Source organism: Bufo bufo, chromosome 8 (genome assembly GCF_905171765.1).
Source record: "Bufo bufo chromosome 8, aBufBuf1.1, whole genome shotgun sequence".
NCBI classification, from domain to species: Eukaryota; Metazoa; Chordata; class Amphibia; order Anura; family Bufonidae; genus Bufo; species Bufo bufo.
In genome coordinates, this window is record NC_053396.1 from 24,447,087 (window position 1) to 24,470,729 (window position 23,643).

General features: G+C 44.9%; 1 protein-coding gene across 3 annotated transcripts; it reads left to right on the forward strand.

Moving 5' to 3' along the window:
* On the forward strand, window positions 1-21,186 carry LOC120977294 (prickle planar cell polarity protein 3-A-like). Of its 3 annotated transcripts, none has more exons than XM_040405153.1 (8): window positions 1-186; window positions 11,949-12,034; window positions 13,859-14,039; window positions 14,125-14,238; window positions 15,544-15,660; window positions 17,277-17,480; window positions 17,577-17,763; window positions 19,378-21,186. In XM_040405153.1, exons 1-8 carry the CDS (start codon window positions 154-156, stop codon window positions 20,067-20,069), a joined length of 1,614 nt encoding a protein of 537 aa, XP_040261087.1. In that variant the 5' UTR covers window positions 1-153; the 3' UTR covers window positions 20,070-21,186. The 3 variants fall into 3 exon arrangements, with proteins under 3 accessions (XP_040261087.1, XP_040261086.1, XP_040261088.1); XM_040405152.1 differs by having other exon boundaries at window positions 2-186; window positions 15,520-15,660; XM_040405154.1 differs by lacking the exons at window positions 1-186; window positions 11,949-12,034 and having other exon boundaries at window positions 13,915-14,039; window positions 14,142-15,660.
* The last annotated feature ends 2,457 nt before the right edge of the window (window positions 21,187-23,643 follow it).

Here is a 23,643-nt window from a genome sequence, read left to right on the forward strand (position 1 = left end):
AGGAGTGTCGTCTCCTCTTACAGGTAGGGCGGTTTGTCCCCTGGGGAGGGTCCTGTGTGATGTGCTGGGGTGTGGACTGGCTCCAGGTGAACGGAACTGAAGACCAGGAAAGAGTTACTGGGATAGTCCTCGGCAGACATCCGGAGGGTCAGGATGTTCCGCAGTTCCAGGCGGCGGCGGTCTCAGGTAAGCCGGCGTGCAGTCTGGTGCCTCCTAGTTTCTGTCTCTTTTTGACTCTCGCAAGCGCTGACGTGTGGGCCGCTGTCTCGCCCGCGCTTCATTCATGGGGGGGGACGCATCATCTAAAACTAACGTCATCAGATTTTTTTAATTTTATTTTATTTTGTAATTTTTTGTGCCGTTTCTTGGATCCGGTGGAAATATGATTTATTTCTTAGGGAGTTTTTATAATATTAGAAATGCTGTGAGGTCTCAAAAAGACTGATAAGACTACAGCGAGCGATCAGGGTATCATCGGCAGCTTCGTTTTCCTTTATTTGGTGTTTGAACCGGAAAAAAAAAGAAGGCATTTTTGGGTGCATGTGGTTGTATCCTTAAGGCTACTTTCACACTCGCGCTTGGTGCGGATCTGTCATGGATCTGCACAAGCGCATCCGTTCAGATAACACAACCGCATGCATCGGGTTCAGAACGGATCCGTTTGTAGTACCTTTAACATAGCCAAAACGGATCCGTCTTGAACACCATTGAAAGTCAATGGGGGACGGATCCGTTTTCTATTGTGCCATATTGTGTCCGTGAAAACGGATCCGTCCCCATTGACTTACATTGTGTGCCAGGATGGATCGGTTTGGCTCCGTTTCGTCAGACGGACATCAAAACGCTGCAATTCTACTTAGACCACAGGATTCTACTAAAATGTACTTGGATCACACAGGATTCTAATGAAACGGACTTAGATCACACAAGATTCTACTGAAATGGACTTAGATCACACAGGATTCTACTGAAAAGAACTTAGTTTACAAAGGATTCTACTGAAATTAACTTAGATCACACAGGATCCTACTGAAATGGACTTAGATCACACAGGATTCTACTGAAATGGACTTGGATCACATAGGATTCTACTGAAATGGACTTAGATCACACAATATTCTACTGAAATGCACTTAGATCACAAGATTCTACTAAAAGGGACTTGGATCACACAGGATTCTACTTAGTTGACATAGTATTCTACTGAAATGGACTTAGATCACACAGGATGCTACTGAAATGAACTTAGATCACATAGGATCCTACTGAAACAGACTTATATCACACAGGATTCTACTGAAATGCATTTAGATCACATAGGATTCTACTGAAATGGACTTAGATCACAAGATTCTACTAAAACGGACTTGGTTCACACAGGATTCTACTGAAATGGACTTGGTTCACAGAGGATTCTACTGAAATGGACTTAGTTGACATAGTATTCTACTGAAATGGACTTGGATCACACAGGATGCTACTGAAACCTTCTCTGATGGCCACATTATAATGAACATGTGACATAGGTGCAATATCATTAGGTTGTACACACGCAGTAGGTCGACATCAGATTTTTCCTAGCGTCGCTCCGGTAGGGAATGGAGTTGTGAAGAATGTATAAGACCGCACACAATGATAACGCCCTTTTTCAATAATCCACAGTACACAATGAACGCCCCCAACCTGCCAAACATCTTCCATCATACAGTGCAAGTCACAGCTTCTCCCCCTCTGCCATCTTGGATGCGTTTTCAGTTCTCTAGTGTGTGGGTCCAACTCAATGCTAGCCCCAGGCAGGATTTCTTAAAGGGGTTGTCCCCCACTAGAAAACAATGGCTGCTTTATTCCAAAAACATCCCCAACCTGTGTCCATGGGTCGTATCTTGTATTGTAGCTCATCTCTATTGAAGTGAATGGGGCTGAGCTGTAATACCACACACAACCTGTGGACAGGTGTGGTGCTATTTGTGGAGGAAAGCAGCCATAATTTTCTAGTGGGGGACAACCCCTTTATTCTTTATCCAATGGGCTTTTACCTGACAAATATTGGTGCCAGTGGGAACACAAGCCATTTAAAGGGGACTTGTCACCTCTCCTGATATCTTTTTTAGTAACTACTTGCATCCCTCATGTAATAACAATATTGCAGCATCTATTCTTATGACTCTGCGATGTGCCGTTCCTTTATTATTCCTGCTAGAAGTTACAAATGACTTGCTAGCAGTTTGCAATGAAGGTCCAGCTGGGTGTTACCAGTTGGGAGTGTGTCCCTGCATAGTCCACTCAGTGCTGCCAGTGTCTGACTGTGCAGGGACCCCCTCCAACTGGTAACACCCAGCTGGACCTTTATTGCAAACTGCTAGCAAGTCTTTCATAACTTCTAGCAGGAATAATAAAGGAACGGCACAACATAGAGTCCTCTGGTATTGTTAATACATGGGGAATGCAAGTAGTTACTGAAACAGACATGTCAGCAGAGGTGAGAGGTCTTCTTTACGCTTATAAGGGCCACTGTGTACTGCTGTCAGCAGGGTGTTGCTCCACCGTTGGCTGTGGCTGGCGCCATGGGGGAGATTTATCATCTCTCTATGAATGTTTTTTGGCATAAAAAAGTTGCAAACCTGAAAGCTGCAACGTGAACTTGGCCCAGAGTGCCGTGCGTCCCCTGGTGATCATATGTGATTGCCGGGGATCACGGTCTTCAGCTATACAGTCTTCCTACAGTGGCCACTAGAGGGGAAATGTAGTATTGCATGCTAGCCATTCAACTCAATGGCTGGATGTGCGGGTGGCTTTCTGCTCTCACTCAAGGAGAAGGGTCTGAACGGGGATGCCCCCACTATGAAGTTGATTTCCCCTTGTAGGAAAGAGGTTGTGATCTGATCTGAGGGTGATCATCATGTGATAGGTCTATACGGAGCTGTCAGCATGGTAATATGGCGGTCAGGTAGGCATGTGTTCCTATATGAGAAGATCTCAGAAGATCTGCCTGGACCCGTCACATATCTGGCAGATACGTATTCATAGATCAGAGGCAGGATACCTGCATGCATCTGCCCGGCAGGGTATGCAGGTACCAGTAGGCGCACATCAGATAATTATCTGCAGCTGTAGTCTTCTGAAGGACGCATCCAGTGAGCCCCACTGGGAGGACACATTGCTGATGGTCTCCTTACCGCTGACAACCTATTCAATAGTCCTACAGAGGTGTCACGGATCATCGCCCCTTAGCTGGGTTCATGCACCCTAAGTAAATGATCAACTAAAGGAACAACTTCTAGCAGAGGTTCTCAGGACTCCGTAAGATGTGAATGGAGCATGCTGGGAGTTGTAGTTTCGCAACAGCTGGGTCTTGGTGACCCCCGACCTATAGCCTCCAAAAGGCTTTGCCAGACCTACAGCCACCAAATAATAAGGGGGGAAGAAGCTGGGCACCATAATTTCCAGTGGGGGTAAGTGCTGGCACGATATAATCTGTGGGGGTAATTTATCATACTGGTGTAAAGTAGAATTGGTTTAGTTGCCCATAGCAACCAATCAGATTCCTCCTTTCATTTTCCAAAGGAGCTGTGAAAAATGAAAGATGGAATCTGATTGGTTGCTATGGGCAACTAAGCCAGTACGATAAATGAACCCCTTATAGACCACAGATATCATAGGGCCCCATAGCAAAACTTAATAAGGCTCCCTCCCTCCTGAGTGAGATTTTTAATGAGCTTAAGTTTTTGTGAAAGAAAAAATAAATAAAAAATCACCTCACCTACTGTTTCTTCTAAGAGGAACAGATGCTTTATAAATATGGCGCTCGTTCTGAACCATATTTCCCCATGTAGTTATACCAGACAACTGGTATCGGTACATTGATCAATCTTCCCCCGTATTGCTGTAAATCCTTTGCTTCCCCTCTTATAGTACAGCATATTATAAAACTGTCTGCTCACAGTCACCACTAGGGGGAGCTCAGTGCCTAGGAATTGATACAGTTACCATTGAACTAAATGGCAGCTGTAAAATTTATTTTGCTTCCTGAGCTCCCCCTAGTGGCTGCAGGAAAATGCTGTGAATCTGTGTCGGGAAAGCAAGAGAAGGAGTTCAACGCCGGCCACCTCTTACCACAGGAACCAAGGCAGTGGCGTGGTCTGCCTCCGTGGAGAGTACGCCACTGGTAGCACAGTTTTGCTATAGTCCCCTTTAAGACAAATGTGCCACCCATCAATAACAACTACTGACAACTCTTCCACTTCCGGTAATGGCCTCCTACATGTTTTGATCACTTTAAACAACACTTTTCAGCAGGGTCAACCCTATAAAACCAGGCATACCGCCCGGTAGGTCTGATCCTGCTGATTAAAATGATACCCGCCTTGTGAAAATAGGTTGTGGCGTCCTTGAGAAAAAAAGACTTGAATTCTTTATGCCGTTGAAAGCTTCAGTCTACTAAGGGGTGTGACCTAGCCCCTCTGTGTCCCTCAGCTCTACAGGTCGGGCCACGCCCCATGGCACACTGAAGCCTTCATATGCATAAAGACTAAAAGTCTTTTTTTCTCAGGAACGCCACAACCGATTTCCGCAAGACAGATATCATTTTGATCGGCAGGATCAACCCCACCCATCAGCATGTCTGGTTTAATAGGGGCGATCCTGCTGACAGTTTCCCTTTAAGCAGAAATGGCTCTCAAGTTGAAAATTTAGCATCGAGTGACTGGTAAATGATCTAGTTAACCATTAATTGGTTCACATCATTAGTTAGAAAAATTCCATTTCCTCTTAGTAACAACTCCCAACATGTTCAGGCCCACTCCATGAGCACCCACCATGCACCCTTAAGTATTCAGTAGGGCAGAATCTTCCCGTGACTTGTCCACATAATGTAGCTTTGATCTCTGCTAGGATCTGATAACAGGGAATGTGCCCTCAGGAAATTCACACGACCGGAATGACTGGTGCGTCCTGAGCAATTACTGCACATGATTACTACTACTATTACTACTATTACTACTACTGGCAGACAGTACAGGAGGCCTGGAGATGGTGAAGAATTTACTACAGGTTTTAAGTCACAATTATAGAGCAGCACGATCTAACACACAAATAGTTGTGCCGCATCCATAGAAAAAGTAAGTGAACCTCTAATCTGGCACCAGGTAAAGCGGGCACAATGCCTTGCAGGGCTAGAAGCACAGCTGAATGTAATGATAGCATTCACTTCAGTCTGGAGAAAAACGACTTCAAATTCACATTCAAATGAGCAGTTAAGTGCACTGAGGGCGGGTCCAAGCAACTGTGTGCACCTTTGCTTCTCCTGCTTCCTCTGCCAGCCCCTCCCTCTCCTTCTTGATTGACAGGGCCAGGTGAGGTGACCATGCAGGAACCTGATCCCGTCAATCAAGGAGAGAGGGCGGGGCTGGCAGAGGAAGGGTGCACAGAGTGGCTCAGTGCACGTAACTGCTCTTTTGCATATACATCTGAAGTACTTTTTCTGCAGACTGGATCACACGAGATTCTACTGAAAAGGACTTAGGGGGTCTTTTATGATGGCAAGTACGCCTCTTTTTGGCGTACTTTAGTCGAAGATTCGGTCGCAAAGGGGATTTGTGGTGGAATCTGCAACTTTTACCTAGCTAACGCCACTTTTCCGAGGTGGCGGGAAAAGGGGGCGTGGCATGGGGCGGAGTGGCCCAGTTTATGGCATGGAAAATGGTCTTAAACTGCCAGCAAGGGAGCTGCCGTAGTTTAAACCATGTTGCAGGCTGGTGCCTCTACATAATTTAGGTGCATCAGGCGCCAGCGCAGGATTATTAAGATCGGCGTCTAAAATGCTGGTCTTCATAAACGACCCTATTAACTTTAGATATGATTCTACTGAAATGGACTTGGATCACACAGGATTCTACTGAAAAGGACTTAGTTTACATAGGATTCCACTGAATTGGACTTAGATCACACATAATTCTACTGAAACAGACTTAGATGACACAGAATTGTACTGAAACGGACTTAGATCACGCAGAATTCTACTGAAATGGACTTAGATCACATAGGATTCTACCGAAATGGACTTGTATTGGTCTATCACATAGAATCCCAATAAAATACATTTGTTAGTGGGTGTAATGTGAAAAAATGTGGAAAAGGTCAAGGCACTTTACATGAAACATCACATCTGTTTCAGTTGTACTGCTGGGAGATAACCCGTTGCCAGAAGTTTCTCGCAGTGGTTTGTCTACGATCTTATATGTATGTCCAGGATAGGTTTATGTTTCCTGTATTATGATTTTTGCGGTATTTTACCCTAGCGACCAGATGTACCTTGATATTGTATGGGATTTTAAAGGGGTATTCCGGTTTCACGGTTTTGATGACCTGTCTTCAGGATAGGTTATCAATATCAGATTCATTGAGGACTGACACTCCACACCCCCACTGACCAGGTGTGATGATGTTTTCACTGCCTGGCCCTGTCAATCAAAATGAAGAGGGCGCAGCAGTTGCAGATAGAGCAGAACCTCTAGGTGTAACGATACCGCCCCCGTTGCTCCTAGAAGCTCATTTGCATATATTAAAACATCCTTTTTCTCAGCAATGCAGGCACATATGAACATGGGACCAACACAGATGTCCTCAGCTGCCAAGTGCACATGTAACAGGTCAACCAGTGTCATAGGTACAAAACTGCTGACAGATGCCCTTTGAGGTCTCATCTGCTCAATATGATTTATCAGGATGAAGTTAAAGTTTTTAGGGCATAGTTATTGAGACTGATTATTGGGGAAGAGACGGTTATTGCTGTGGTGTTAGTTTGGGGTAGGTAAGGTGAATTTTGACTTGTGTCCACATGATGAAGGTGCCTGGGGCAGAGGCAGTTCATTATGACACTAATATAGGGAATATATATTGTTTTCTACAATTTTACGCAATTCCAGGAACCCAAGCAGCTGTTTTAAGAGCAATTTATGAGGAATGCCCTGTAGGAAGCCCTACTGCAGATCTAGAAATGTACCACTTAGGTCATTGATGTTTTGTCTAGGACACTCCGTAGTTTTTCGAGGCCGTTTCCTGCGTAGCTGAGTCTGTCCAAAGACTTTTATCATTGCCATGGAGGTGCTCAGCTATTTTCAGAGCTACTTTCAGGAGCTGGTCCCAGAGGTAGGATCTGCACCTATTGGACATTTATGGCATATCCGGACAATGCAACAGCACTCTGCAAACATAGAGCATATGAACCAGTGCTATATGCACTGTATAAAATGAATATGAGGTACCGTACTTAGCCATATATACTATAATATATAGCATTTGGGCCCACCCACCACGGCAAGGTGACCTCTTTTGGATGGGAACCTACGTTATATGACACCTTTCCTTGTGCCAACTGGCCTCAAATTAATTCAGGGAGCACAGACTCCACTATATACTGAAACTATGCTATATAAAACCTATCCTTTTTGTTATGTGGCAGTTTATGGTGTTATTAAGGTTTTGCGCTATTATTTGTGCATTGAACTGGGGCATGCAGGTCTGGTATAAAAGTAGTACTACTCAGGCGGTATGGTTATATACGTTGCACTATATGTTGTTACTGTTTTGTAAAGCAATATATCTGTATTGAATTGGGGCATGCAGGTAGTATGACTCCTGCGGTATATTCATATAAGTTGCACTATATGGTGGTATTATTGAGGTTTGTGAAACGCTATTATTTGGGCATCGAATTAGGACAGGTATAGTAGTATCACTTGGACGGTATGGTCATGTGTATATGACAGTATTTTGTGGGCACTAAGGTGCAGTATTATATTAGACCTCCACAGTCACACTACTTGGACATTGTGCTGCAATACTTTTTAGAGTCAGCATGGCACCGTTATTTGGCAGTATATGGTGATATTATTGAGGTTTTTTAAAGCACTATTATTTCTGCATTGAATTGGGGCATGCAGGTCTGGTATATAGTAGTACTTCTCATGCACTATATGGTGGTATTATTGAGATTCTGTAAAGCTCTATTATTTGTGCATTGAATTGGGGCATGCAGGTCTGGTATAGTAGTATCACTTGGATGGTATGGTCATGTGAGTTGCATTATATGGCAGTATTATTTGGGTACTGTTATGCAGTATTATCTTAGATCTCCATGGCAGCACCCCTTGGGCATTGTAATACAATTTTTTTTTTTGTGTCAGCATGCGCTGTTATTTTACAGTATATGGCGGTATTATTGAGGTTTTTAAAGCGCATTGAATTGGGGCATGCGGGTCTGGTATACTAGTACTACTCAGGATGTATGGTCATATAAATTGCACTATATGGTGATATTATTGAGGTTTTGTAAAGTGCTATTATATGTGCATTGAATTGGGACATGCAGGTCTAGTATAGTAGTATTATTTGGGTGGTATGGTTATGAGAGTTGCACTATATGTTGTATTATGGAGGTTTTGTAATGCGCTATTATTTGTGCATTTAATTAAGGAATGCAGGTTTGATATAGTAATATTATTCATGCGGTATGTTCATATAAGTTGCTCTATATGGTGGTATTATTGAGGTTTAGTAAAGCGCTATTATTTGTGCATTGAATTGGGGCATGTGGGTTTGGTATATCAGGCGTTATGGTTATGTGAGTTGCACTGTGTGGCAGTATTATTTGGGCACTGTTGCGCGGGATTATTCATTTAATACTTAGGTACTATTTTTTTTTTTTTGCCTTTGAAAATGGTTTAGGAGCAATTGCAGATGTTTTGCCCGTGGGGCACACGAGTACTCTTTTTTTAATTTTTTTTTTAACCATCATTTTGGGACATCTGGACGCCTTGTCTGGCACCTCAATTATGGATGAGTTTTATTGTTGTTCGTGCTCTCGGTGCTGAGCGCAGAATGTTTTTCATGTATTCTGTCATTCTTGTGGTTTGGGTTGTTTTGCCTCCACGCCTATTTCTTGCTACCCTCTCCTCAGGTATGGCGCTCTGCGCTTCAAGTTTAGACATTGGGCCCCATCACTGCTCCTTTGTGAACGTTCAAGTCCAAACATCTTCTAATCACCTTTAATGAGCCTATTAGGGAACTGCTCAAGCAGGAGATAAAGGATTGCCTTTTACGCAAACAGATGATCGGGCAAACGATCCCAATTGTGATGCCACTTCCTGATCATTGCCCCATGTGAAGGCGCCCAGAGATCAGTCGAATGCCCATGTAAAAAGGTCCTTAAAGGGGTTGTGCCACAAAACATAGTCTACATTTTTTAAACCTGCACCTGGATCTGAACACTTTTGTAATTGCATGTAATTAAAAAAATTGTATAACCACTGAGTTATTCTATAAAATGTATCTGTATAGCGCCACCTGCTGTTTGTTCTTTTCCTTATTTCTTGTCCGTCTCACTGTGGTGGTCGCACATGCTCAGTTTAAATCTTCACTCCCAACAGTCATATGTTCTGTTAGAAGCTGTGGCAGTTACAGGGAGAGAGCTGCAGCAGAAAGGACATGCCCCTGAGCTGCCCATCTGAAGATAATCTAGCAGAGCAGTTGTAGCAGATAATGTGGAGATCTCTGGATCCATGTGAGGTCCAGGGCTGGTTCTAGCTTTGCTAGAAAGAGATTGTCATGTACTGTATGATGTCCAATTTTTTACATCAAACCCCTTTACATGAACACTGTCCATGTGAAAGGGCCCTTCTTCTCAGGTGCTTTCTTACAAGCTGTGAGGAGGCCGTGGCGCTTACCAGAACACCGGTGATCGCCGTGGCTTCCTCGAATAGCTGATCTGTGGGGGGTGGCAGGAGTCGGACCCCCACCAGTTTCATATTGATAACCTATCCTGAGGATAGACCATCAATATGTACAGTGTATGTCCCAGAGAAACCCTTTAATGGAATGTGACGGCCACTTTTACAGCATTAAGGTCCATTCACACGTCCCTGTCGGCACCCCCATAGAACCGCCTATTCTTGTCCGCAATTGGGGACAAGAATAGGACATGTTCTATTTTTTTGCGGAGCCGCGGCCCAGAAGTTCGGGGCCGAAGCCCGGGAGTTCGGGGCTGCGCTCTGGAAATGCGGATGCGGAGAGCACATAGTGTGCTCTCCGCATCCATTTCTGCCCCATTGAGAATGAACGGGTCCGCACCCGTTCCCGATATTGCGGACCCATTTGAGGACGTGTGAACGAGGCCTCTTTCACACAACCTTTTTTTTTCGTTTACGGGCCGTTTTTTGCGTTCCGTATACGGAACTATTCATTTCAATGGTTCCGCAAAAAAAAACGGAATGTACTCCGTATGCATTCCGTTTTTGTATTTCCGTTTTTCCGTTCCGTTGAAAGATAGAACATGTCCTATTATTGCCCGCAAATCATGTTCCGTGGCTCCATTCAAGTCAGTGGGTCTGGGGAAAAAAAACTGAACACATACGGAAATGCATCCGTACGTCTTCCATATCCGTTCCGTTTTGCGGGACCATCTATTGAAAATTTTATGCCCAGCCCAATTTTTTCTATGTAATTACTGTATACTGTATATGCCATAAGGAAAACGGAACGGAAAAACGGAACAGAAACGGAAACACAAGGGAAACAAAAAACTGAACAATGGATCCGTGAAAAAAGGACTGCGAAACACTAAAAAAGCCAAACGGTCGTGTGAAAGAGGCCTTGGGCTGGGTTCACACGGGCGTCACGTTTTGGCTCAGGATGCGTCCCGGGTGCATTGCGGCAAACCCGCGCGAGTAGGTACCCAATTGCAGTCAGTTTTGGCTGCGATTGCGTTCCGTTGTTCAGTTTTTATCGCGCGGGTGCAATGCGTTTTGCACGCGTGTGATAAAAAACTGAATGTAGTATCCAGACCCGAACTTCTTCATAGAAGTTCAGGTTTGGGTTCAAGGTTATGTAGATTGTATTATTTTCCCTTATAACATGGAAAATAATAGCATTCTGAATACAGAATGCATAGTACAATAGGGCTGGAGGGGTTAAATATAAATAAATAAATAAATAAATAAATAAATAATTCAACTCACCTTAATCCACTTGTTCGCGCAGCCGGCATCTCTTCTGTCTTCTTCTTTGAGGAATAGGACCTGTGATGACGTCACTGCGCTCATCACATGGTCCATCAAATGATCCATCACCATGGTGATGGATCATGTGATGACCGCAGTGACGTCACCACAGGTCCTTTTCCTGTACACAGCATAGATGAAGACAGAAGAGATGCCGGCTGCGCGATCAAGTGGATTAGGTGAGTTAAATTTATTTATTTTTTAACCCCTCCAGCCCTATTGTACTATGCATTCTGTATTCAGAATGCTATTATTTTCCCTTATAACCATGTTATAAGGGAAAATGATAATGATCGGGTCTCTTGCCTGCGGATGCTATGCGATTTTTACGCAACCCCATTCATTTCTATGGGGCCTGCGTTGCGTGGAAAACGCACAAAGAGGAGCATGCTGCGATTTTCATGCAACGCACAAGTGATGCGTGAAAATCACCGCTCGTGTGCACAGCCCCATAGAAATGAATGGGTCCGGATTCAGTGCGGGTGCAATGCGTTCACCTCACGCATCGAACCCGCCCGTGTGAAAGGGGCCTTACATTGTTTTTAGTGCCGGATAAGGAAAACGCAGATGCGAAAGTAGCTACCTGCATCCGTTATGTAGTAACAATTCTGGCGCATCATTGCATATAACTCTATGTTGTGCCATCCCTCTATTATTCCTACTAGAATGTCAGGAGAGGTGGGAGGTCTTCTAAGCTATTAAATCCGTCCTTATGTGCTGATAAATAGGATGAGAATTTTTACCTTGAAATACACAATTCTGTTTAAATTTGATGTTTATTCAGTCCTGTTCCACGTAACACTATGCGAACGGCGAATCCATCCTGACGTAAATCAGTGTATTTCCACATGTAATGAATGATGATGTGATTTTTCTCGCTCATCTCTGTACTAGGGAGTGGAGCTGAATGTCACCGGCCAGGGTCAGCCATGTCATTCCTGCAGAGAACGCTGCCCTGGTTTCCTCGCACACAGGTGGAGGTAAGTAGTAATGTAATCATCTGCTGTATGTCCGTTAAAGGGGTTGTCCCACAAAAAATATTCTACATTTTTCAAACCAGCACCTGGATCTGAATGCTATCTGTATAGCGCCACCTGCTGTTTGCCCTTTTTCTAAATTCTCTGCGTAGCTCACTAAGGTTGACATATATGCTCTGTTCCATCGTTCAACTGCCACCAGCTGCAGCAGTAAGGACACAGCACTGGTGCGGATCCCTAGCCCTGAACTTTCTGCCCAGTTGGGGCGATGACTCTTTACTTGATTGATGGCTCAGGCAGGGCTTGGATGATCTAATCACACCTGCCGCCTGCCTGTGCTTGTGAGCTTTTAGGGCTGTGGGTGAATGATTTTTATCAGTAGCCTTGGCGCACTGGACCTTTTCCAGATCGTGGCAACCAGATAGTTATGGAAAGCGTCCTTGGCAGGATTTGTCCATAACTTGGATCACTATATTGCCCTTAGTGATGTTCTACACAAACTAACACTGTGGATACTAGGTGTCCGGGGACGGGAGCTACTGCTCTAACCAGCTTGTCCAGTGTACAGTAACGGGCGTCGGACCACCACCGATCAGAGATTGATGGCCTAACCTGTCCAATCCAAGAGGTCACGAGAACAGTGGTCCCATGTTTCCATTTTCTAGCTGACTTCTGTGTAATTCTCCACCAAAAACCTATCCTCAAGATAGGTCCTCAATATCAGATCAGCAGATTCCAACTTCCGGCACACCAACTGACCAGCTGTTTTAAGAGACCAAGGAGCTCCACGAGTCTCTTCTTAGACCCCGTGGCCTAGGAGCAGCTAAGTTCCATTCAAGTGAATGGGACTGGGGTGCAACACCAAGGCCAACAAGACAATGGACGGAACTGTGCTTGGTAAGCTGCGAGAAGACTCCAGAGCTCACCAGCGTTCCGGTGGAGCACCATAGCCTCCTCAAACAGCTGATTGGCGAGGGTGTCAGGAGTCGGAACCCTACCAATCTCATACTGATGACCATTCCTGAGGATAGGCTATGCATAAGAAAATCCTAGAGAAGCCCTTTAACACTCAGTCTCCACATTTTATAGATTTTTTCCTATACCAAGAGACATCTTCCTCATCTTCTTTTCTAGCCGTGGTGACAATGCCCGGCTAATCTCTCGTCCTGCAGTGTTATTGATGTCACATTCCTCAGGGTACCTAAAATAACTTGGTCTTCATTGACTTGTGACCTAGCATAGTAGAAAGGGCCACCAGATGACATTGCCTGTAAATCCAAAAGTCCCTGCAAGTGGTTAATAAAATGGATTTACAAGCGCATCATTTTTTACTCTTGAATGAGCCTTTTCTCCTCACTTCATTTCCTACAATAACAATAGTTTTTTATGCTTGGCAGCCCTCCTGGCACATATTACTTGCAAAAAGACCTGCTGCTTTAGGGGAAGGGGCATCCATAAAGCTTTGGGAGTTATTCAGAGGTATACACTGTGGAGGAAGGACCCAAAATAAAGATGGACCACCCTACCCTTGTCTCCTGGTCTTCAGCAAGCCTGAACCACAGCCTGGACCCCAACACCCAGTCCATACAATCAACAGAATCACCATCACTGCAAATTGGTCCCATCCCTACCCTCCGTGTTACCGACCCAAAATAACCCCCACCTTCATTTACTCATCACTTCTAGCGCTTTTTGTTGGAAAGGAATGGATCTTGAATGATATATCATGGATATGTTGGATACTGTTTTCTCCAATGTCTTTGTAGGTTGACCTCCATATCTTGCCCTAGGTTTCAAACGTTTTCCTATTACTTTTTTTTATTCCAGAAAGATCTGCCAACATTGTCATTGCCCATGGGAAGATCATGGGAGCGCCACGTCTCCTCAGAATCTAGAGAGGTCCCTGTGCCAGATGGTAGGGGCACAGCGCTTATCTTCAGGTGAAAGCAGTTCTGACTCTGCCTTCGAGAAATATGCATGGGTACCCCCTGGACTAAACCCTGAGCAGGTATGGTATCACCTATCTTCACAGTGATATTGGGTGGTTAGATATGTCACGACAGTCATTGAAATGCTATGGAATTTTGTCTCAGGTGCACCAATATTTCAGATGTCTTCCCGAGGACAAGGTCCCGTATGTGCTGAGTAAAGGAGAAAGATACAGACTGAGGCAACTTCTCTGCCAACTACCCCCACATGACTGTGAGGTAAAGACAATGGATGAGGGTTGAGCTATGCTTTCATCTTATCTTTTGCTTGTTTCTTGAATCTTGGTACCAACATTTATAGTGTTGTGGCAGATTTTAGTGAGGGGGACAGGGTGGTCATCCATGCTCCTGAAATTTTGGGAGCATAGAGATACCAACAAAGTGAATCTAAGGTGTTTTTTTCGGTTAGATGTCCAACTTGGACCTTTTGTGGACCATCCATTATTTTGAGATTCTGTTGGCCATACATGCTTTTGAGAGTCTGTGAGGCCTAGAGATGCCTGTAAAGTGGAACTGAAGGTGCTTTTTTGGGTTGACATCCAATTTAGACTTTTTGTAGGCCATCCATGTTTTTGCGATTCTGGGAGGCTTACAGGTGCCAGTAGAGTGTTTCTGAAGTGGCTTTTGGGGGTTAATGTCCAACTTGGACCTTCTGTGGGCAATCCATTCTTTTGAGATTCCATTGACCATCCATGCTCTTGAGATTCTGGGATGCCTAGATATACAAGTAAAGCTCATTTGAATGGGGCTTTTTGTGTTGACATTCAACTTAGACCTTTTGTAGTCCATCTATGCTCTTAAAATTCTGAGAGGCTTAGAGATGCCAGTAGAGTGTATTTGAAGGGGATTTTTGGGATTGATGTCCAACTTGGACTTTTTGTAGTCCATCCATGCTCTTGAAATTATGTTGGCCATCCATGCTCATGAGATTCTCAGAGGTGTAGAACTCCCAGTAAAGTGGATCTGAAGGTGCTTTTTTGGGGGTTGATGCCTAACTTGGATCTTTTGTGGGCCTTGTGTACTGACACAAAATTCTCCAAATTGTAATGTAGTTCAGGTTGTTTCTTGGTTGTGGTTGGACATGTAGGCAGTTGGCCATAGCACAAGAGGTAGCAAGAAGAACGTGACTTATCTTCTCCCTCCCTTCTTTGAGCTCTGCACATGAAGGCTTATTTGATACTACAATGCATGAAGTCACTAACTTTAGTTCTTTGCTAGCTAGATCTATTAGCAGGACACTCTATAGAAGCCCAAATAAATTATAGTCATGCTAGTTATCATCTGCCATGAGTCCCAGTGTTTCCCATTTTAGCCCATGATAGAGATTCCTTACTCCCGCCTTAGACTATAGCTCTAATCTTGACCAAGTTCTCTATACTTGGCTCCTTTCTTCTTTCTCTTTGTATTACTGTTTGCATGGTTCTGTGGCAGACCCAGTGCTGCTGTTTGTTCTATGTTAGGCCCAGTACCGCTGTTAGTTGTAAGCCGGACCTGTCCCAGGCCCGGTACTGCTGCTCTTTGCAGGGAGAGGAAGAAGAAGAGTTGCTTATTCTCTTCGCCCAGAAACGGAAACTTGAGAATTTGGGTCGTGGGTCTGTACGTCCTGTCTCCAGAACAATGAGTGGTACAGTCTGCCAGAAGGTAAGAGAAGATATAACTTGGCTATGCATGGCGAGTGTGTACAAGGGCAGACATACCATATGTGAAACCTGTAAAGTACTGGAGCGTACATAGAGATCATAGGGCCCTATAGCAAAACTTACTACTGGAGGAATTTTCCTCTCCAGTCACTTTACTCAACTTTTACATCAGAAAAAGTGAAACATTTTCTTCATGGATATGGCGCTCATTCTGAACACCATATTTCTCAATGTATTCTCAGTGTATTTTCAAACCACCAGATGACTGGCATAAATACATTAATAAAAAAAATAAAATCTATATTATAAAACTGTTTGCAGCCACCACTAGGGGGAGCTCGCTACATAGGAATTTATACAGTTATTGTTGAACTCAATAGCAGCTGTAAAAATCTCTTTGCTATCAGCATCCCCTAGTGGCAGCTCCAGGAAAAGGCCATGGATTTATGTCGAGAAGCGGGATGAGTTCTGTCCGGAGCCCCTCTTACCTCAAGCCCTATAGCGGTTTCATCATTGGATTGAGCTAGTAATTTTCATGGCTCACAGTTACCGGTGGGTTGATAAAAAAAAAATACATGAGGACTTCTTTGGAGAGCAGGGGGCCCATATACTGTGGCTCTTGGCTGGGTGTGTCCGCCCATAGGTGTGTAACAGTGAATGAATGAATAACTTGTATAGCGCAACAATTGAGCCTCAAGGCGCTTTTTTGCAGCCATTGACCGCCTGTGCCTTCAGAAGAGGTGGGTCTTGAGCGTCTTCCTGAAGGCCAGATGGTTTTCTTCTGAGCGGATCTCCACGGGTAGAGTGTTTCATAGCCGGGGTCCTAGGACTGCGAACCTTCGTTCGCCTTTTGATTTGTAGCGTGTCTTGGGGATATGGAGGAGATTCTGGTTAGCTGACCAGAGGAGGCGACCTGGGGTGTAGTGCTTTATTTTGTCACAGAGGTATTGGGGTGCTTTCCCTTGTGTACATTTGTGTGTGAGGCAGAGGGTCTTGAATGTGATCCGATCCTTCACGGGTAGCCAATGGAGGGTCCTCAGGGACGGGGTGATAGATTCCCAGTTTTTTTTTCCAGTTATCAGTCTGGCGGCTGTGTTCTGGACAACTTGTAAACGTGAAATTTGGTATTTGGGAAGTCCTAGATAGAGGGAGTTTGCGTAGTCAAGTCGGGAATTGATGGTTGTTCCAACTACTGCTGCTGCGTCTCCTTCAGGGATGAAGGGGATGAGTCTACGCAGCAGGCGAAGGAGATGGTGGGATCCGCTGACTACTGATCCTATTTGTGACTCCGAGACTTTTGGCTTTGGTGCTGAGAGTGATGGTTTGTCCAAGGATGGTGAGTGACGTGCATGTCGTGCTAGGGTTTTTGTTTCGGTTTGCATGGAGGAAAAGGAGTTCTGTTTTGGAACCATTGAGTTTAAGAGAGCTCTGTCATCCAGTCGTCGATCAATGAGAGGCAGATTTCCAGAGTAGGGGGTGCATAGGTAGAAGTCAGACCTGGAACCATAAAGGAAGACACAACTATGGATGGTGGGGAATCAGAACCCAGGAGCTTCTGCTTAGTAAGATGTCTACACTCATATACGTTAATACTCATACTTCCTTATCATTGTGCAGTGTGGACAACAGATCAGTGGGGGCGATATGGCGGTATTTGCCTCCAGAGCAGGACTTGGCTCTTGCTGGCATCCTCAGTGTTTCACCTGTACCAAGTGCTCAGAGCTTCTCTGCGACCTCATATACTTTTACCATGGAGGACAAGTCTACTGTGGCCGGCACCATGCTGAGCTTCAGCGACCACGATGCTTGGCCTGTGATGAGGTGAGCCTCCTCTCCAGCGACAATCGCCATTAATAATTAATAAAATTGATTTACTTTTTGTTCTTTGGGTTGTTTTTGATTTATTTTCTCTTTCAGATCATCTTCTCGGTGGAGTGCACACAGGCCGAGGGTCACCACTGGCACACCAGGCACTTCTGCTGCTTTGAGTGTGAATGTTCTCTTGTAAGTCAGCGCTATATAATGAAAGATAAGCGGTCGTATTGTTCCCCCTGCTACGAGAGACTCTACGCACAGTACTGTGACAGCTGCGGGGAGATCATAGGTAGGATACGTTGAGTTCTTCAATTCTGAGTAAAACGGAAACCTGTTTTCATATCTCGATCTCTTGGCCTTGAGTTTAGATCAGTTACAAAGAGTGTCTCTGGCTCTGGAGGACCTGTTCTGTCCTGCATTACACGGACAATCCATTGATGTGAATGGATACTGTGTAATGCTTCATTTCCCCTGCGGTGGCGCTGCAGACAAACTGAACACTTATTGCAAGGTTTTAACACAGCTGATCGCTGGAGGTCCCAGCAGGGGACACTTTGTGATGATCTTATTGTCAAGTGACCCCATTAACAAGTAAGGGTTGTCCAAAGCGAAGAGCCCCTTTAATAAGCCAGGTGAGAAGCAACATGGCTGCCATCACATGACTAATCTATCTAATAATCCAATGATATATAATCTTTTCTTGCGTGAAAGAGGTTTTCTAGAACTTTCTTATTGATGACCAGGCCTTTTTACGGTGGTCACTGAGGGTCCTTAGGCTAGGCTGCCTCCTTTATACGGCACCCAGATGACAGTGGGGTCACTGCTCTAATGGTCGCTATTGCTTTAAGGGGTTAAAAGGTTTTATAAAATAAAAAAAATGACCTTTTTCCATAAAAAAAAACTTTTCAGTAGAAAAAAATTGTAAAATAAAATCCCCTCCACCTATTTGGTATTGTCACAACTGCCAATACCCAATTATCCTGTAAGGTGAACGTTGTAAAAAAACAATGCCAGAATTGCTGTTTTTAGCTTATTCGCCACTGAAAAACAAAATAAAAAGTGATCAATAAGTATTATGTACCCCAAAATGAAACCAAGCCGTCCTGCAAAAATCTAGCCCTCACACAGCTCCGTAGAATGAAAAATAAGAGATGTTAAGGGATTCAGCGATACAGGAAGATTTTCTTATTTTTTTTTCATGGGTTTTTATTATACAAAAATAGTAAACCGTAAAAAAAACTATATGTATTTGGTATCACTGTTATTTATGCAGAAAAATGAATGCTGCAAAATTTATAACGTAAAAATTCAGTGGCAGTATTGCTGTTTATTCCCCCCCCCCCCCAAAAAAAAGAGTTAATAATAATTGTGTACCACAAAATGATGCCATTAAAAACTACAAATTGTCCTGCAAAAATCAAACACTCATACTACTACATAGACAAAAAAATAAAAAAAAGTTATAGATCTTAGAAGGCAGCGATGAAATATTTTTTTAAAAAATTGCCAAAACAGGCTGTTTACTAAGTGGTTAATGGGTTGTCCACTTATGGGGGACTCTCTGCCAGACCCTCCTACATCTCTGGACCTGTGGAGAGAAGCAAATGGGTTCGGGTTCCTTCAGACTCCTGCCACTGCTGCCTCTCTCCGGTCCCCTCCTGACCTCCATAAAACCAGATGTTGATACGCAGAGACTGGGGCGCAATGGTGGCAAGAGACTGAAGGAGCAGAAACCCAGGAGTGGGGAGCAGGCAAGTATGCTTCCCTCTGCCGGTCCGGTGACATGGGTAGTCAGAAAGTTCCCTGAAGTTGAACAAGCTTGTACCACTGTGGGTAATTTTTTAACAACCCGATGGAAAAGGGCAGCTCCAATCCCACAGACTAATGTTCTCCTTGCTCCTAGGTATAGATGAAGGACAGCTATCACATGGTGGGCAGCACTGGCATGCATCTGAACGCTGCTTCTGTTGTGGAAGGTGCGGGTCGTCTCTTCTGGGCAGGCCATTCCTACCTCGCCATGGGCAAATTTATTGCTCCAGGGCATGCAGTCTACCACGGACAAGCAGCGAGCGCTCCATAAGCCCAGCTCAGTCAGATGTATCTCCACGCAAGGAAACAAGAGATATCGGAACATCTACCAACACAGAGCCAGAGGGAGAACATTTTGAAGAAAGACGTATGGGAGGAGAACCAAGAAGAGCTGTGTCTATGATAGATCAGTGTGGGACACCCCAGCAATGCAACTCATATGTGACTCCAATAAGGTCCATACATTCCAGCCTGAGAGGAGCGCCACGCGAATTCTCCCGGGAGTGTTCCCAAAGACGCTCTCTGCCTGACCTCAGGAATCAGAATCGAACGGGCCCTCGGGTCACCTTTAAAATTCCTCTTAGCACTGAACTGAAGGAACCCATGCGTTTTACCTATCCGTCGTTCTCTTCCACCTCTTCTTCATCTTCTGATGATGAGGTAGATGGCTACTTTCTAGGAGAACCCATTCCTTTGCCTACTTTTATGAGGCCTCCAGGGCATCCTGCTCCTCCCAATCCTACCCCAAAATCAAAGAAGAAAGACAAGAATTGCAACCTCTCTTGAACTATATCTAGCTTGGCTACTCGGAGGCTGGTAAATGTCACCTTCAACACTCAAGGACTTCACTAGACCTTATGGGTTCCAGAACTGTGTACCTGGGAACTGGTATTTATTAGGGTGCTATTATGATTGACATTGGGGCGATCTGTGTATTCGCTGTGCAGGTGGAAGAGGTTCTGAGAAAGTACAATCTCTTTCTCAGTTGTCATATCCTATGTAATGGAGCTCTAATCCCTAGTTCCTCGGATAAACATCACAGCTTTCCTAAATGTATCTTCTAAAGGGATGACCTACTCAAAAAAAAAAAAAATTAATCACTTAATATAACCTTAGAACAAACTTTATTTTTGCAATTCCTCATCATTTTCAAAATCTCTGCTTGCTCTCACTGATTTGGAATAGCTTGTTTATATCTAGAGGCTGAAGACCTTTACAGACCTACTACGGTCTCACACAGAAGGATTTGCTGTAAGTGTAGGCAATCGCCTGTGAGCTTTGTTATGGCGGCACTCCATGTCTGCCACCGTCCTACTATCTGGGGTGGGCAGAGGGGCTGCATCACTCACTTACCCCCTGCATGACCCTCCAACAGCAGGGTAAGGTCCCTCCCCAGGCTGCACAGTCTCTTCTTGTCTCCCGTAGATGTGTGCACTTCCATGGTCTTAAAGGGCCAGTACACATCTACGCCAATCTCTGCCAGCCAATGGCTGGACACCTGTGGGTACTTAAGATGCCTTTCTCAAGGAAGAGCAGCCTGAGCTTTAGCTGTTCTAGCTTGCTAGTCTTAGTGAAGGTGTGCTGTTTGTCTGCCAGTATACTGAACTCTGCCTGTTTACCCACTCTGAACCTCCGCTGCCTGCCCTGACTTTTTCCTGTTTATCGTATTGACCCTCAGCTGCCTGAACTGACCTTGGACTTGTTTTACGAATACACATGAACTCTGCCTGCCCTGACCCCGGCCTGTTTCCTAACTATGCGTATTGCCTGTTTCCACCTGCTTCGCACTAGGGTTGTTGCGATACCAAAATTTTGATTCGATTTCGATACCATCAAAAAGTATTGTGATGCTCTATACCATTCGATACCACGTGGAAAAAATAAAACACGAAAAAAGCAGCGTGCATTCCGCATTTTATGAAACGTCTGGCCCATAATCGAACAGTCCGAGACAAGGTGACTAAAAAATGGCGAATCGCACGGTTTTTATTTTTATTTTATCTGTTACTGCGTTCACCGCATAGAAGATTTTTTTTACATTTTAATAGTTCGCACTTTTTGGGGCATGGCCATATGTAATATGTTTATTTATTTATTGTTTATATATTTTATATGTAAAATTGGGAAAGCGGGTGATTTGTGTGTGTTTTTTATTTTATTTTTTTCACTTTTTATTTAATAGCTATTAGCCCCCTTAGGGGCTAGAATCTAGGATCTTTTCATCCCTTGTCCTATTCACCCTAATAGATCTCTATCAGGGTGAATAGGACTTCACACTCTCCCTGCTGCCCTGTGCATAGTACACACAGCAGCAGGGAGGTTACCATGGACAGCTTCAGTAGCGTCCTGGCTGCCATGGTAACCGATCGGAGCCCCAGGATTACACTGCTGGGGCTCCGATCAGAAGCTGTCACTGCCACCAATGAATGAAGAGGAGGGAAGGGGACCCTGTGACCACTGCCACTAATGATTATAATACTGGGGGGTTTGGGGGGGAGGGCGCACTGCGCCACCTATGTTTTTAGTACTGGGGGAAGGGGGGGCACGCACTGAGCCACCAATTAAGATAAGTAACATTTAAATACAAATACAGGAGGCAGGTGCCGGCGGAAGAATCGCATAGTCGGCACAACCTCTATGACAGGGCGCTGCGATCCGCTGCAGTTAACCCCTCAGGTGCTGCACCTGAGGGGTTAACTGCCGCGGATCGCATCGCCCTGTCATAGAGGTCAGGTGCCGGCTATGTGATTCTGCCGCCGCCACCCGCCACCTATATTTGTATTAATGGGCGAGTTATCATCATTGGTGGTGCAGTGGCCACAGCCCCTCCCCTCCTCCGCCCCTCTCTCTCCCCTGTGCTGCTGAGGAGAACATGGCGCACGCTGAGAGCAGCGTGCGCCATGGCCTCTGATAGTAGGCTGCGCAGTAGCGCAATCTAGTATCAGTAAATGTCAAATCCCAGTATCGAATCGATACCGGTACAAAAGCATCGATTGGGTATCGATCATTCGATACCTGCTACAACCCTACTTTGCACTGGTATTCCTGACCCCCGTGGGTCAGCTCCGAACTACACCAAGGGGGCGCAGCGGCCTGGTGGCTCTCTTGCAGCAAAGTCCAGATCCCTGTATAGTGGTTCAAGGGTGAGAACCTGGGGTTTAGCCCAAAGTCAAACCGGTTAGTTGGTACAATTGTTCCTCACCCACTGTCTATTACAAGGTATGATTCCTGGCTGAGGTATATGCTTGAAGGAGTTGTCCAGCTTTTTCTATGTAATGGCATAGGATAAGGATGGGGCATCAGTAGCTGAGCATGGTCCGACACCTGGCACCCTCACCGATCAGCGGTTTGGCTGTGGTGCCGGAACTACACAGCTCCGTCCTCTGTGTACTGGATAGAGCTTGTTACTAAAGTGCTGCTCCCGCTGAAGTCAGTGGAAGCAGCGCTGCAGTGATGAGTTCTGTCCACTACCCAGTGGATGGAGCTATGTCATCGACAGGGTGCAAGGTATCAAACCCCTGCCAATCAGCTGGTAAACACTTTTCCTGAGAGTAGGCTATCAATATCTACAGTAAGCCCTGGAAAACCCCTGTAATGTCAGATACCAATTGTTTATGAGAAAGCCAAAGGGAGAGAGCAGTTTAGACTGTTTCTTGTGTATGGTCAGCTTTAGGGCTCATTCACATGACTGTATGAATGGGTCCGCATTCATTTCAATGGGGCCGCAAAAGTTGCGGACAGCACGTGTGCTATCCGCATCCATAGCTCCATTCCGTGGCCCCGCAAAAAAGAAAGAGCTTGTCCTATTCTTGTCCGCAATTGTGCACAAGAATAGGCATTTCTATAATGGGCGACCTGTTCCGTTCCGCAAATTGACGAACGCACACGGCCGGCATCCGTGTTTTCCGGATCCTCAATTGACGGACCGCACAACACGGCGCGGTCGTGTGAATGAGCCTTTATACTTTAGGGTGAAGTAAATTAAAGGGGTTTTCTGGTTTGCATCAGTATCCTTTAAAATAATCATTTATGAAGATCGCTGTAATTTTGTAATATATTTATTTTACCTTTATTGCTCCTATCATCCATTCTGGGCTGTGGTCACATGACCATGTCCATGCAGCTCTGTCTTATTTCCTGTGATGTCCTATCCATGGGCGGGGCCATGTCAGGGGAGTGTCTATGTAACTGGATGAGTAGGAGGAGCTATAGAGCAGCTGGATGTTGTTAGGGGGCGGTACTGGAGGAAGAAGAGGTGAATCATGGGTATGGCTGGACATAGAAACAGGAAGTGCTACAAGCAAACCAGAGGGATTGGTTTACATGGTGAAAACGGGTCAGGAGAGCCCAAATTGAAAAA